Source organism: Lissotriton helveticus, chromosome 1_2 (assembly GCF_964261635.1).
Source record: "Lissotriton helveticus chromosome 1_2, aLisHel1.1, whole genome shotgun sequence".
Taxonomy (NCBI): Eukaryota; Metazoa; Chordata; class Amphibia; order Caudata; family Salamandridae; genus Lissotriton; species Lissotriton helveticus.
The window spans coordinates 112,190,379-112,205,330 of NC_136058.1; the positions used below are offsets into that span (position 1 = coordinate 112,190,379).

The 14,952-nt window shown below is 45.9% G+C and overlaps 1 protein-coding gene across 1 annotated transcript in view; it reads left to right on the plus strand.

Annotated features, from left to right (window-relative positions):
• The window catches only part of LOC144802107 (uncharacterized protein C1orf87-like), a 66,754-nt gene extending 58,995 nt beyond the window's left edge, over window positions 1–7,759 (plus strand). The window contains exon 7 of the mRNA XM_078671789.1: window positions 7,640–7,759. Within this exon, the coding sequence (XP_078527915.1) occupies window positions 7,640–7,759 (120 nt within the window). The remainder of the gene's footprint in view (window positions 1–7,639) is intronic.
• The last annotated feature ends 7,193 nt before the right edge of the window (window positions 7,760–14,952 follow it).

Genomic DNA, 14,952 nt, shown 5'->3' on the forward strand with positions numbered 1-14,952 from the left:
CTGTGAGTACCCAATATGTGACCCATGTTTGGTAACGTTCCGTTTGCTTGTGGGCAGGCGAGTGTGTGGGTGGGGGGTGGTATCGGTCTAGGGAGAGTTTCAATACGCAGTTATAATCGTCCCCCAATATCCATGGTATAGATGTAAATTGGGCAAGGACTCCTGTCAGGTGGTCCCAAAACCGGTCTTGTTCAGTGTTTGGGGGATATATATTACCCAAAAGTATTGGTTGCCCATCTAGGAGGCCCTCCAAGAACACATACCTCCCCTCTTTGTCAACCATTCTCTGGAGTCCTTGAAATGGTTTTCCGGGTTTGACCCAGATCAGTGCCCATCGCGCATAGGCAGAATATGACCAGGCACATGTAATCCCGTGTCATCTGGCAATTAGTTTGTCTATCTTTCGTATAGTTAAGTGTGTGTCTTGCAAGAGAGCGATCTGTGGATTTTGAAGTTTGGTATAGGAGTAAACCATGTAACGCTTACTTGGTGTATGGAGGCCTCTAACATTCAATGTCAAGAGGCTGACATCTGTAGTCTTTACTCTGGTAGCCATGTTGCGGTGTCTTTGAGGACTGGTGTAGCATGTCCCAGCTGGACCAGAGTTCCTGGTGATTCCCCATCAGGGTAGTGTTCACATAGAAAGCTCAGTGCTACCCGCTGTGAGGTGCTGTTAACCGGTAGTGTAAGGGTCTGCGGGTGGGGGGGGCATTTAACTCATCAGGTGGCTCATGTCCCAACTTTGTGGGCTTACCACATGTGGCGGTATGTCCAAACTAGACATACTGTGTTAACCTTAATTCGTTTTAACCAAGGGGGGGATCATGGCTTCGAGTGTAGGTGATATTTATTCTGGTCCACCCTAGGTGACCAATGAGTCCTGAACGGTGCCTGCAATTCTTGCCGTCAATGTATACCGGAGCCCGCTATCATGTTGTGGTATTCTACCCTCAGTCAAGCCCAAGTGGTAGGGGGGTGCGCGCGTGTTCCCGTAACTCCCACTTGGACTATTGTAGGGTGCCGATGCATGCTGGGCCGCAAGACTATGGATACTACCCCTTTCAGCCCACAAGAACTCAGATTTTAAATACACAGTCTTGCCTCAAAGAAGATGACTTCTCTGTCTCTTTTAACTTTTGTAATTTTTGTACTTTGGTTTTAATGTAATGGTTTTGAGTAACCAAACAATAAATTCATTCACATATTGTAGGGTGCGTGTGGTGTATTACAGATCTTACCACAGCATAGTATACTTATTAAATGAAATTGTCCGCAGTTTGTGGGGACACCTCTGGCGGAGTAACCGAGCCTTCTCGGGACGTATTGGTGTTGTGTACTTTATCTTCGGAGGTGAAGATGTGACGGCCCATCTCGCCATCCAAGCTTCCCATTGTAGGCCCTATTTCTGCTGCTGCTTGCAGGACTCTCCAACGTTCCTCGATAATTTGTTCAAGGTTGGAGGGCCCTTCCCTTGTGTCTCTGTGCGGGGTGTGGACTGCTCTTGGGTCGCTCTGTTCAACTGTTGATGTTTGCCTTTGGGTCCTCGCTTGTCGTGTAGGGAAGCTCGGGGTTTCCCTGTTTGCAGATGCTGTTCCGCCTAGTCATATGCATCCTTGGGGGTCGTAAAGAAGATAGTGCGTCCCTCATGCATTATTTTAAGTGGCGCCGGGAAGAGTAGGGAGTGTTGAATCCCTTTTTTGCGAAGCAAGCATTTGACTTTGTAGAACGATGCTCGTTGTCATTGTCATAATCCGGAAACAACATAACTGGCTTATCTTCGACCTGTATGGGCCCTTTTTGTCTTGCTGCTCTGACCACTGCGTCCCTATCCCGAAAATGCTGGAGTTGGAGTTGGAGAGGTCGATTTCCTGTCAGATTCGCAAGAATCTTGGCGTAGATTTTCCCATTACAGTTAACAAGAGAAATCGGACGATAGGACCCCGACAGGTCAGATGTTTTGTCCTTCTTCTTAAATATGACAATATTAGCCTCATCCCAAGATTGCGGTGCGCCCCCCGTTTGTGCTGTTTGAAAAACAACAAGTATATCCATTTTGAAATCTTGAAAAAAGGTCCTATAAACCTCCGAGGGAAGCTTATCAGGGCATGCAGCTTTTCCGATCGCCATACTATTGAAAGCCTGCTCTAATTCATCAATAGTTTATAGGGGTATCCAGCATCTCGGCTTCCTCCAGATCCAACCGCTCCAATAAAAAATGTTGGAGCCCCAGATCCTTGAGGTATCGGCACGTATCTTGCCCTTTGTTTAGAGTTCTGTATAGAAGTCATAAAAAAACCTTAAGGATCGCCTGAAGATCATGCACTATATTACCCAGAGTATTCTTCATACCATTTATTCTCTGTACAGCCTCCTTTGTTCGTAATTTCTGAGCTAGGCAATGCCCTGTGGCCTCCCCATACTTGTAGCAATCCTTTTTTATAAATTTGATATTTTAGCGCGATTTCCTTGCTCTATAACAAGTTGATATTGGCTTTGTATCTGGCCACACCAGTTTGAAGATCAGTAATATCATATCCAGCGGAGATCCCCCCCCTGCCAGATTCTCTTCCACTGTTTTAAGTTTATTATATAACTCATGCATTACTAGTTTGGCTTGCTTCTGTTTATGTAGTCCGTAGCTCAGGACTTCCCCTCTAAAACAAGCTTTAAATGTATCCCAAACAACCCCATGTGACATGGAATGCCGATTGGATTGAATGAAGTCCTTTATCCAAACCTTCACGAGCTCAATAAAAATATTGTCCAGGAGGAGTTTCCTATCAAAAGTAAAACCCCTTGAAGCTATACATGTACCAAGTGTGGGAATATCTAATACTACTGGCGCATGATCGGAAGTGATTCTCGGAAAAACTTGTATCTTAATTCCTGTGAATAGTAAAGGAGATACAAAAAAATAGTCAAGTCGCACTAGCTTGCTGTGCAGGTGAGAATAGAACATAAACCCTGGATCTTGCATATGGAAAGTGCCCCAAACATCCTTCAGGCCATGATCAGACAGCAGATGATATAATGCTTTAAAAACCCTAGGTTTCCTACCTTTATAGTTCTGAATACCAGATTGGGGTTCTTTCCCACTCAAATTAATATTAAAATCCCCACACAGCACCAATGGAGTAGGCCATAAAGCAAGTTCCAAATTTAATTGCTCAGAAACGAGGGCCTGATCAAGATTAGAGCCATATAATATACATGGCCTGAACTTCACTCCCCAAGAATACATTCCAGAATAGTCCAATGTCCTTGATTATCAGCTAACACACGTCCTGTTGTTTGTATTGCCGATTGTGCTAACAACGCCACCCCCTAGTCATAATTGATTGCTTTGAGGCTGCCAAGACCACATAACCCAATTCTGACAGGATCTTTCACTTTCCCAATGGTATATGCATTTCCTGCAAACATACTAGATCGGGCTGAATCACACGGAGCTCTGCGGCAACTCTTGTCTCTTATTATAATAATTTAACCCACAGACAATTAAAGAGCAGATTTGAAGACCTATCTTAGCCATTGATAAAAGATGGGTACCTACACTTGCTCCATTCTAATACAGCAAAAATCTTAACATAAGAAAGCGAGCCCTTGCTCAATTCTCTACTAAAAAAAAGCCTTAGGTTTATCAAATTTATAAGCTTAACGATACTGTGGATTAATTTTCTAGTTTCAGCCCACCTCACCCACACCAACCCCCCCTGAAACTCCAACCTACCAAACTCCCCCCCGAATCCACCCAACCCTTCAAGGAGGCTTTAGGACTGATGGTCCCTGTGATGACAAGCTCCCGCCACCCGGATGTTTCCCCCGGCTCTATCCCCACCCTATGCGTAACACAAAGCAACAGTAAAGCAACAAACAGCCCAATATATTATGTAAATGTTGCATGTACCACAAAATTAATTTTATGCATAATAAACAGAAAACCGCATAGGTGCGATAATACAAGGAAGGAGGAGGAGGTACCCAAGCCACACCTATACATCCACCAATTTCCAATGGTCATCGTTGAGCAGGTTACAATATGTGGTTAATGCTCCAAATCTGTCTTCCATCGTTACTCGTGAGTGTTCGGTTGCCGCCAATATCTTGTCCAGTTTGTCCGACAATGATGCTGGTGTTGCAGCGTCCTCCCCCGCTCTGGAGTGTTTTATTTACTGGGAGGACTGTCTTGTGTGAGCTGGTGTTTGCGGGCTCCCGGCTAGACGCTGTCGACCCAGTCTTAAAGTCACTAAGGGTGTTACTGTTGGCGGTGCCTTGGCTCGCTATAACCCTCCAGTGGCAGCGCGTTTATCACAATGGTACGTTCTCCTATACAGGTGTCCCCCCGTTTTTGAGGTGTATCGACTTCCCTCTTCGTGGTTGTTCCTCTGTCTCACCGGTGCGCGCCTTCTCCGTTATGCGTCACCATTGCCCTCACTCACCACGCCTCGGGTCCTGGCGCTGATCGCTGAGCCCATCTCAGTGAGACGGCGCATCCAGAAGGGTAGGAGGAAAGGCGGTTGGATCCCCCGACCCTATGTTGATCCTTTTAAGGGGTACTTTATTGCAAGCAATGAGGGGGGACAGCAACACACTTGTTTGTGATCAGATGGTCAAGGGACCGATGGATGTTCGCCCCGTCATTACATGAAATGTGAAGTGGTCTTGGTTGATGCAGAGCGCAGGGGGTGTTTCCGCCCGTCCACCGGTTTAGGGTTTCCGGTTCTCCTACAGCATTAGATCCCCAGCCGTGTTCCATCGCTCTCCTGGGGCTGGAAAGTGTCCTCCTGATGGCTTTGGCATGACTTAAGCGCTCAGCGGTGTCTCCCCCGTCTCCAGGCCCCGCTTCTGCCCCCCGCGTTGGGGCTTAGGGCCTATGTTGGTGAGCCTGCCTCTGCAGCGCCTCCACTCCGCAGTCTTCGGGATCGGGTGCCACTGCATGTAGGCACACGATCATCCAGCGAGAGTCCAGTTTCACTCTGAGTTTCTGGGGGCAGTTCCCCACAATCGCACACAGGTGATATGCCGACCCCCTAGCTGGTGGCTTCAACCCAGGCGTTCAGCCACGTTGAGCTGCTGCTGTTTCCACTGATTTCAGCATCGAGTTCCTTGTTCGGTGTCGGCGCCATCTTGATAAACCGACCTCGGCTGTTGATTGGCCCCGCATTGGGTGTTTCCTGCTGCTGCTACTGTGTGGTCCCACAACGGTCAGCTGGCTTTACTCCACACTTGCCCCCGAGGTCGGTGTGGGCTCTCCGACGTGGGCAGCAGATCTTGTTGTCTCTGTAGCTTGGACCTATGAGCTGGGTGCCGCCATTTTGTCTCGGTCCGCCCACACGCCAGTTCCGCCCCCGGGCCAATTTCGCATCCCCACCTCACCAATCTCATCTGGGATAGGTGCGGGGGCTCCCCATTGTCCACCAGACTGCCCCATCTCGGGAATTTTCGACCACCGGCACCTGTAACTGCCTAATATTCCGGCCTATTGTTCCGGCTGCCTGCTGGAGCTCTACTCAGCCACGTCCTCCATCGCGGCTGCCTAGGCCGCATGTTATGTTATGTTATGTTATTGACATTTATCACTCGCACAGGTACTCCGAGGCGTGTTCCAGCACGTGCCTAAGAGGTAGACTGACATCATCTGCTAAGAATTATCTGAAGAGGAATGTCTTCAGTTCCTTCTTGAAAATACTCGGGGAGCAGATAGCACGAAACTCCACCAGAAGCTGATTCCAGACCTTATCCCCTAGATAGCCCGGAGAGGAGCAACCAGATTTTTGTTTAAGAGCCTTAGGGACAATCACCAGAAATTTGTTAGAAGAGCGAAGCAGCCTGGCAGGGGAATAGAAGCCAAATATGGATTGAAGGTAAGATGGGCCATGACCATGTAATGCAGAGTGCACTGTGACAAGTGCTTTGAACTTCACCCTCATACCCACTGGGAGCCAGTGCAGAGCGTGAAGATAGGATCTGACACTTGCTCACTTGGAAGGTTGAGCAAAAGTCTGGCCGCGGCATTCTGGATCACCTGCAGTTTCTTAAACAGGTGGGCGGGCAGGCCGACATAGAGAGCATGCCCGCCATAATCTATGCTGGAGGTTATCAGAGCTTAGATAACCATTTTCCTAGCAGAGATGGGGAGCCTTGGGAGGAACTTTTTGAGAGATTTCAGAATACTGAAACAAGAGCCCAATAACCTTTTGATCTGTGGACAAAACGAGAGTTTATCATCGAACCAGATGCCCAGCTTTTTTTTACCGGACTGTCGTGGCTCAATCTGGCTTCTGTGCCCGGCATAGCACGGAGTCTACGCTGATCGAAATATCAGAAGCCATTCAGGAGTCACTTGCCGCAGGTGGCAGAGCTGCCCTGGTGCTGCTGGACCTCTCTGCGGCATTTGATACGGTCCCCCATGCTTTGCTATTGGCCAATCTCTGGACTCTCCGAGTTGATAGTCTACCTTGGAGATAGTTTGAATCATATCTGGTGTATAGATCCCAGCAAGTCTGGGTCCCTAGGCTTTCAGCCTCTCCCCAAGCCTTGAATATGGGGGTTCCTCAAGGGTCTATTTTGAGCACCTCTCTTATTTAAAATGTATATGTCCCCCCTGATTCAGTTGGCGGAAGTTCTTGGGGCAAAAGGGATTTCGTCAACTGGCGACACCCAGTTGTTATTCTCTTGGGACAAGCACAGCTGGACCAACTGCTCTCAGACAAAAACCTGCCTCTCTGCTGTGTTCCATTGATTGGCGGGTACACAACTGAAATACAGAGCAGACAAAACAGAGATTCTCCTTTTGGGAACTTCTCCCCGCAGCTCTGGCGCTCCTTCTGGCCAGAACTCATCTGTTACATCTACAGACATCGATCACACATCTTGGTGACAGTTTGAAATTAGCTCTATCTTTCGACCAACTCACCAACTCGATGATTAAAAAAAGAAATCCAATTACAAATTGAAAAGAAGTTCAAACCTTACACACACTAATAAACCATCACTCTAGTTACACTAATTGGTTTTAAGAACCCTGGACCCTGTTCTGACTTTCAGAAATACCTTCCAACTGGACCTTTCTGATAATTTGACTGAAGAAAGTTCTCGACTGTCCCTACGATCATGCCTCAGTTCCAAGACCCTGGACTAACTTTTTTATTAGCACCCTGAAAAACGAAACACAATTCATGTCATCTTGTACCATAAGATCCTAAATCAATACAGTCCTCTCCACATGTTGTAGTTCCAATGGACCACCCATAAACACAATGTATGAGCCAACTCTCTGTTGTCTTGGATTGAGTGGTGTTTTATGTTATTTCCCTTAAGGGAGAGCGGGGGCGGAGCGGGCTGTCTATCACTTATGTCTCTTCACATTTCAAAGCCACTTCAGATGATATGGAGCCAACTAATACAGCCTGTTATTCTGCTTTGACAGGTCATAGGCGGCGGCACAGGTGACAAGTCATATTTGGAATACCTCAAAATAAGTGCCTGATGCAATAAATGAAATACAAAATTGTATTACATCACCATGTTATTGAACAGAGTTTCATATCCAGCAGTATGGGGAATAACCGTAGTTGCACCTTCTAGTGGTTCCACTCCATCTCTGTTTTTAGGCTAATACATCTATTATATTTTTCAGGTTGTGCTGGTCTGCCAGCAGCATGGACTTACTATCTCTCCTCTGCTGCTCAAAGAAGTCCTCTGCAGTCAACATATGTGCGTAAAAGGCAGAATAAGGCAAGTGAATAGGTATAAATAGCATATATCATTTGTTGAGCAAGAGGTGTGCAAATGGATTCAGTCCAATGTGAAATTGCCTGTTACATGGTTCTGTGTGCTATTCACATTTCAGAGTAGAGTAAAGATACAGAGTACCCCTTACATGGAGACACATTTGATTGTCAGAACCCCTTTTAGAGAGCCACGGGGCACGCAAAATTTATGGGGCCTTTTGGTGGTTGAGCCCTTTTACTCCTGATGTCCCAGGGCCAGAGCCGGCTTTAGAGCTGGTGGTGCCCATTGTGCCAATAATTTTTGGCAACCCGCCCCCATGACCACCTCTTGGGATTCCCTCACGACCACCAGGCAGAAGTGCCCCTCCTATCTCCATAGCCCCTCTCGCTAAAACATTTAATTTATTTTAAAGCACTGGTAAAGGCTGACTTTACTAATAAGAATGTATAATTACCCAAAAAAACACTTTTCAGCAACATAATGAATAGATAATGAAAGACTGGGGAATGTCCTAATTTGTTTTTATGCAGTGTGCATGCAGCTCTTTGATGACAGTTCATAAGATTCCCTTTTGTATATTAGGGTTATGAACTGCGATGACCAAAGGATCTCTGTGACAAAAGCCGTAATCCACTCAGCTGACCATACAAATTACAGATCTGTGATCTGATTAGTATGCGTTCTTTGCAGTAGACATAGTAACCCTCAGTGCTACTTTATGGGGAGTCAAAACTGCCCTAGACAAAACTCTGATCTCTCTCTCTAGCAGGAACATTAATCACAAGAGTTTTATTGACATTTTTATTGCTGCCTGAAGACTGTACACACAAGGTACTCTGCTGAAAGTATTTTAAAATCATAAGTTATTGCTAAAAACAGTGCCCCCCTAAGGTCAGCGCTCTCTCCGCAGGTCAGCATCCTGTGCGGTCGCACTAGTCACACAACCCTAAATCTGGTCCTGCCTGGGGCCAACCTACTATGGATCCTGCTCAACTGGGCCAAGTACGCCTTCTGAACTTGTCTCTCAGTGGTAGCTGTGGTGGAGCAGTCAAGGCTCCCTCGGGTAGATGTAGATACTGGTCAGTGAACACGTCTCATAACTCAAAATGCAAACAGTGCAAACAATAAATCATTATCCAGCCAAATACCTGCTTTTAGATGAAAAGTAGTATTTTTTTCTGACTGTGAGCATGCAGTGAAGTATGACATTCAGAAGCAACAACACAATCCCCCTTAAGGTCGGGACTCTAGTAGTTGTCAGGCGAATCCCTGTCCCATCCTCCTTCGTGTATCGTGTTCAGGGTTATTCCCCATTTGCTGGTGGCCGCATTACGGAATGCAAACTATTAGGCAATACTCAAGAGTTCTACCTTTTAACCCTTTAGTCCTTAGTCAAAAGTGTCTGTGGTGCCGCAGCACCGTTAGCAGCGAGTCCCAAAGGGCTCAACTGGCCCAGTTCCCATCTTTGCCGCTCTTGCAGTACAGAGAATTAATCGTTGCAGCAGGCGCCTTCAACGCGCACCCACAAATTCTTCTCAGTTTGGAGAAGTCCGGAAGCCTGCAGCCCACGTTGAGCACCCAGTGATGCAGGCTCTTTGTTCTGAGTAGCGCTAACAGATGTCTCTCGGTTGTCAGCTCACTGCTCCTGAAGATGCAGTTTGTTGATTTGGCTCAACAGAGGGGAGATCCTTTCTTCCGTTCCTGAGTCAGCGTGGCTGCGGCGTCATCCATGGCATCTCCGGCAGTCCTCTGCAGCGGGTTGAGGGCAGTTACCTCACTGTGCAAATCCAACCCACAAGTCGTAGCCTCAGTCTCTTCTTTGAGCAGCGCATCCAAATCTTTGGCAACCATAGTACCAGCAGTCCCTGCTGGAATACAGGGTTGCCACGGTACATGGTGATGCAAGCTGATACGAGAGCAAGCTCTTTAAGTCTAAGCTCCCTAGCCCAGATGGTCACAAATCATGGCACTCCTTCAATTTGGTACTTTACCAGTGGCACCCTCTGGCAGTAAGGCGGTTCTGGGGCTAGCAAGACCAGCACAGGGCTCTACACATGGCTCAGTCAATGGCGACCGTCTCCTGGCATATGAGGGTCACCAAAAACAGCCCTGCACATGGGTGCTGGCCCAATCAGTGCACAGCCAAATCCTCACACATCACACATCACACAGGGAGTCTTCACAGTAGGGCTGCCCATTGGACCTTGCTCCTTCCAACTCTCTCCTCTTCCTCATACTGGTCTTGGCAAGCAGATAGGTGCTGAGGCTCACAGTTCCAAGGCAAGTGGTCTTTGTTTCCCTGGGTGATGCCCTCTTACCCAGCAGCGAATCTAGAAGGCCTTGGCTCCCAGTCCTGGTCACAGGCAGAAGTCTTGCAGAGCTCCCTCTTCTTATACAGCTCAGCTGGCTGCTTGGCAGATGACACATTTTGGGGGACTCAACCTTCCCTTCTTACAGTCCATTTCCAGACATCAAATGTGATTTAGGGTTTGAGTCTTTTGAAGTTTTAAATTGGGGTTCTACTTCTTTTGAAGTGGGCGCTTCTTTGTTTCTTCATGAAAGATGTCTGTCACAGCAGGCAGGACTCCGAAGCTGATTGACTCCCACCACAATTCATGGGAGTGACCAGAGTTCACACCTAGATGTCAGTCACAGTGTTATTTGAATTAAAAAGTTAATCCCAGACTCCAAGACCTACTCTGATTCACTAAATAGCCCCATCTCCCTTCTTGAGATATGTCCAGGCCACTTCCCTGTGATCTATCACTCAATCAAAAAGCAGTCTGTTGAATTGCAAAATGAGTCTCTTCCTTTTCCCACCAGTGTGTTCCCACCGAGCGCATAGGAATGCAGCAATCCACAAATCTGTCTGCGGTATTCCTCTTTTCCTCATGTCTTTACCAGGAAGGCCTGGGGTTCCCATAATGGAACCCAGGGTCCTCCATGCAATGCCCCCTTGAAGGCATGTTTGCTCAGTGTACACTCACAGCACACTTACTGCTCAGCACTATTACCTTTATGCTTTGTGCCCATACACGTACACATGCATTCAGCACACACACTTAGAGCCCGATTATGATTTTCGGCGGTGCAAAGGTGGGCAGTACTCCACCGCTGCACCCCCGCAGGGCATACACTCGCTGCCCGCCAGATTGCAAGCTATTTGTAGTCTGGCGGGCGGGAGGCATAGCATTCACTGGTTGGACCCTCTTTCAAAGGCCACTGTGCCTTTTAAAAAGGCACCGTAATGGGAACACCTCACAAGGTTCCTGCACAAGGTTCCTCACAAGTCCATGATGTGAAGGAACTGTTGTGCAAGCACACAGGGGGACACATTTTATGCCTCCCTGTGTACATGCACAAGCAGAGGAGACACAGGTTTAGGGTCCCCTTTGTTTCCTCTCCGCCAGGGTTGACTTGGAGGAGGAACCTCCATGTCACTGCTCGTGGAGAGGAAACTCGTAATATGCTTGGCGAGACCTCAGCGGTCCCGCCAAGCTTATTGCAGATTCTGACCGCCACACCACCTCCAGGTAACGGTGGTTCCCTGACAGTGTCAGCAGTTGTAATGGGCCAGTTGTAACGCCACCACCGAGCCGCCACAAGTCTGGTGATCCTTGGACCACCAGACTCGTAATCAGGCCCTTTGTGTGCGCGCATTGTTCAGCACTAAAGGTTTTTTATCTTTAATCGGGGTGTAGTTTCTCAAAACACACACACTTATTAAGTGCATTCTCAACAACTCTTCACATAGTATCCTTGCGTATGCGCGGCGCAGCACTACATCTCATATGTAATGTATTCCTCCAAGGCATACATACACCCAGTACATGTATCAACCACACATGTACTGCACATTACTGCTCCATCCTTGTAATGTACCCTTCCAAGGTACACATACAACCAACGCAGAGTAACTGTTAAAAAGGTGAGTGAGCTTCTAGGCCTTACTTCAGTGACACTGAGTAAAAAATATCCTGTTTACTACTATTAATCTCTAAACAGTATGCTGCAACCATCGCGCGTGTGCTGCTTAACTCCTGGTGAAGGCAGTAGCCTTTCACCACTATGAGGGTTGACCTTTGGGCCTGGTTCAACAAGACACCCACATTATCCGTGTTCACCTATGACAAAAAATCAGCATTAGCAATCCAGACAACAGTACAGTTGGCACTCAAGTCAGGGGAACACGTCTCTTTCCATAGAGAGGACTTTTCGGTCCCAACACTCAGGTAAATGCCCATGTCATCCGCCAGATTCATGAAGCTTTATCCTAATTTTGCATGAAAAATAGGATGTTATAAATTACATTCAGCATGACTGTGCTTCTTCACTATATAACTGTTGCTGTGATGGAATCTGATGATGAATTTTGATGATGTGTTTGTTGAAGGCCGCTGCCTTTGCTTGAAGTCACATAGTTTGCAACATAATTTTAATTGAATTCTGATTTTAGAGATCATCCAAAGTTTTTGCATGGTGAAAATCTGTAAAAGTAATACTGTTTAAATAAATCTTTAACCGTAGTAATGTATATAATGTATCTAATAACATTTTGAACATTTGCACATGTTCCCTGATAAGCCACTGTGTCCTGAACAGCTCACTCACTGTTCAGGGCTTTTTTATCAAATTTGTTTTACAAACTGTAGTGTTTTCTTGCTTTAAAAAAGATTATGTTTTCTTGGCCCTATCCTTTATTGCTGTTGAATTTCGGTTTATCACTGCAAGAATTGGGCACTGCAAGAACTGGGCATTTGAGGACTTATATCACATCAGACGCTTTGGACCGACTATGACTAACTATATGAAAATAGCATTAATGTAATTATCAGAAGGATGGATTTGCAGAAAGAAAAATAGGACCTTAGTACATTTTCCACCGGATGTAGGAGAATAGATGTGTCAAACGCGTTAACAGGAACTTTGGGGAAGGACTACACATTACAGACACAAAGTGGCAAAACACATTTGGTGAAGGTTATTTGGGGCAGTTCATGAACACACTTCAAGTGCATCAAAAACAGAAAAAGTGTCTCTCATTTTACTAGCAGCATGAATACATCATGCATATTCTTCAACAGGCCTAATTCCAAAGGATTTTTGATTTAGCAGTGAAGATTTCAAATAAAGCAGGCTTTAGGCTTCAGCGGTCTACTTCGGTGCAAACATCCTTTTGTAAAGCACTGAGCAGGGGTGTATGTGCGTACAGTCCTCCTTGGGTCACTTGGGAAACCTTTCCTAGTAGACAACCATCTTTGTTGAGTTTGAAAGCTGCACATGGCCCTTAATGCAGTGCTTATTTCTCAACCTTAGTCTGACCAACTTTAATTTTAAAGCAGAAGTCTTACTCAAGCAAACTAAGTCTTCGAACACTACACAAATGCTGTGATTCTGCAAAAGCAACGACTTTGGCTTGCCCTCCTCCTCACCAGACTTGCAGCTCATAACAGTACTCACACTGTGCTGCATCTAGCCTTCTTCTCCCAACTCTTCGGCACACATAAGCCACCTCATTGGTTCAAGCCAACCATGTTCATATGTGCCCCTTGCACTCCTGTCATTTCGCTCCATGAGCAGCATAGGGATTTCATTTGGTTTGTTATTCAGGCCATAGCTATTCAAAAGCCTCCAGCCTCTATGGGCAGCAAATGCCTGTCCCTCCTATTTTCTCAAGTACCCATTGCTTCCTGTTGCTGTGAGAACCCCGTAATTGATTGGAGGGTTCATATTGGGTGATTCCTGTTCCCTCTGGTAAACACAGTACAGCTCTGGAGCCTGCAGATTGCTAAATTATATAGGAAAAAATATAGGCTCGAGAGAGAACTGAGGGAAGTCTGGCGCAGAATTCACAAGCTAACAGACAGCAATGTCTACTTCAAGATTCCCATAGTCAAGAAGACTGAAAATGCCTGGTATTAATTTCCTTTGTCCGCAAAAAATAAAACCCTACCCAACTTCAGAACCGCTATTGAAGTACGAGTCATCTTGTACTTGCCCTATAACAATCCCCTGTTTTCCAGAGTCCCCTGGTTCCAAACAAGAGAGTCGTGCATGCCACTATCAATCTCATCAAAGTTCTAAAACGTGCATTAGCCATTTCTGAAGAACTTTATTTACTGTGCTTACATCCTCTCATAATCCTCAAAATGTACTGCATTGCTTACAAGGTAATTACAACCAACATCACTTTACCAATCCAAGCAAAAAAACACCATGGTGAAATAGATTGAGCGTGGCAAGTCACCATTTTTGATCTTGCTGATCCAGTTTGCTACATTAAAATTGGTGGATGATAACATTTTGATTCTCATTGGTGGTTATGTGCAATCCAAATACATGTAGTTCACTGGTTTACCTTTCTGCCCCAGGATGAATAATGCGTGCAAGTTGGTTAATTGGGACCTTACAAATATTTCACGCCAATTAGAACTTTATCTGGGATGAGAAAGCAAACAAGCATTCAAAATGCAATAGGTCTAGCCTTTTATTAAGTTAAAGCCATTTGCTTTGCTACACAATACCATTAGCAAAGCAAATGGCTTTAACTCAATCAAACACGAGACCTATAGCATTTTAACATGCACAGGGCCACATGTCCCGTTTAAAATTAAGGAAAGGATGTTTATTTTGCATTATCTTCAAGCTGCAGATAATGAGCAACGCTCAGTCAGATTTATGTCCCAGGGTACTGAGAAGTACTGAAGCACCGAGGTATTTAACTCTCCAATAAAAGTTCTTGTAAACTCAGTACTGGAGCATTATACCAAAAGTAAAGAAATAGAAAAAAAAATCTATTTCTTTACTTTTGGTAACATCGGGGCACCCGAGCTTTACTTTTTGTTTTTGTTTTTGATGTTTAACCCCTTCGCTGCTAGGCCTTTTCCCCTCCTGTGCTAAGGCTTTTTTTGGCGTTTTGGAGTAGTGCGCGCTTAGGCCCTTGTAACTTTTTGACCACAAAAGGTATACACGCCAAATTTGCGTCCTTTTCTTCCAACATCATGTGGATTCTAAAGGCGCCCAAGGTTTGTGGATTCCCTTGGAGGGGTCCCAGAAATTAACCAAAATATAGTGTTTTTTTTGTTTTTTTCAGACAAATGGGAAAAACGGTCTGCAAATGAAGGCCTCTGGGTTTTTCCCTGAAAATGGTATCAAAAAAGGGTTTGTGGGGCTGAAATCTCCATTTTCTCAGCTTTTAGGGAATGACAGTCTTTTGTC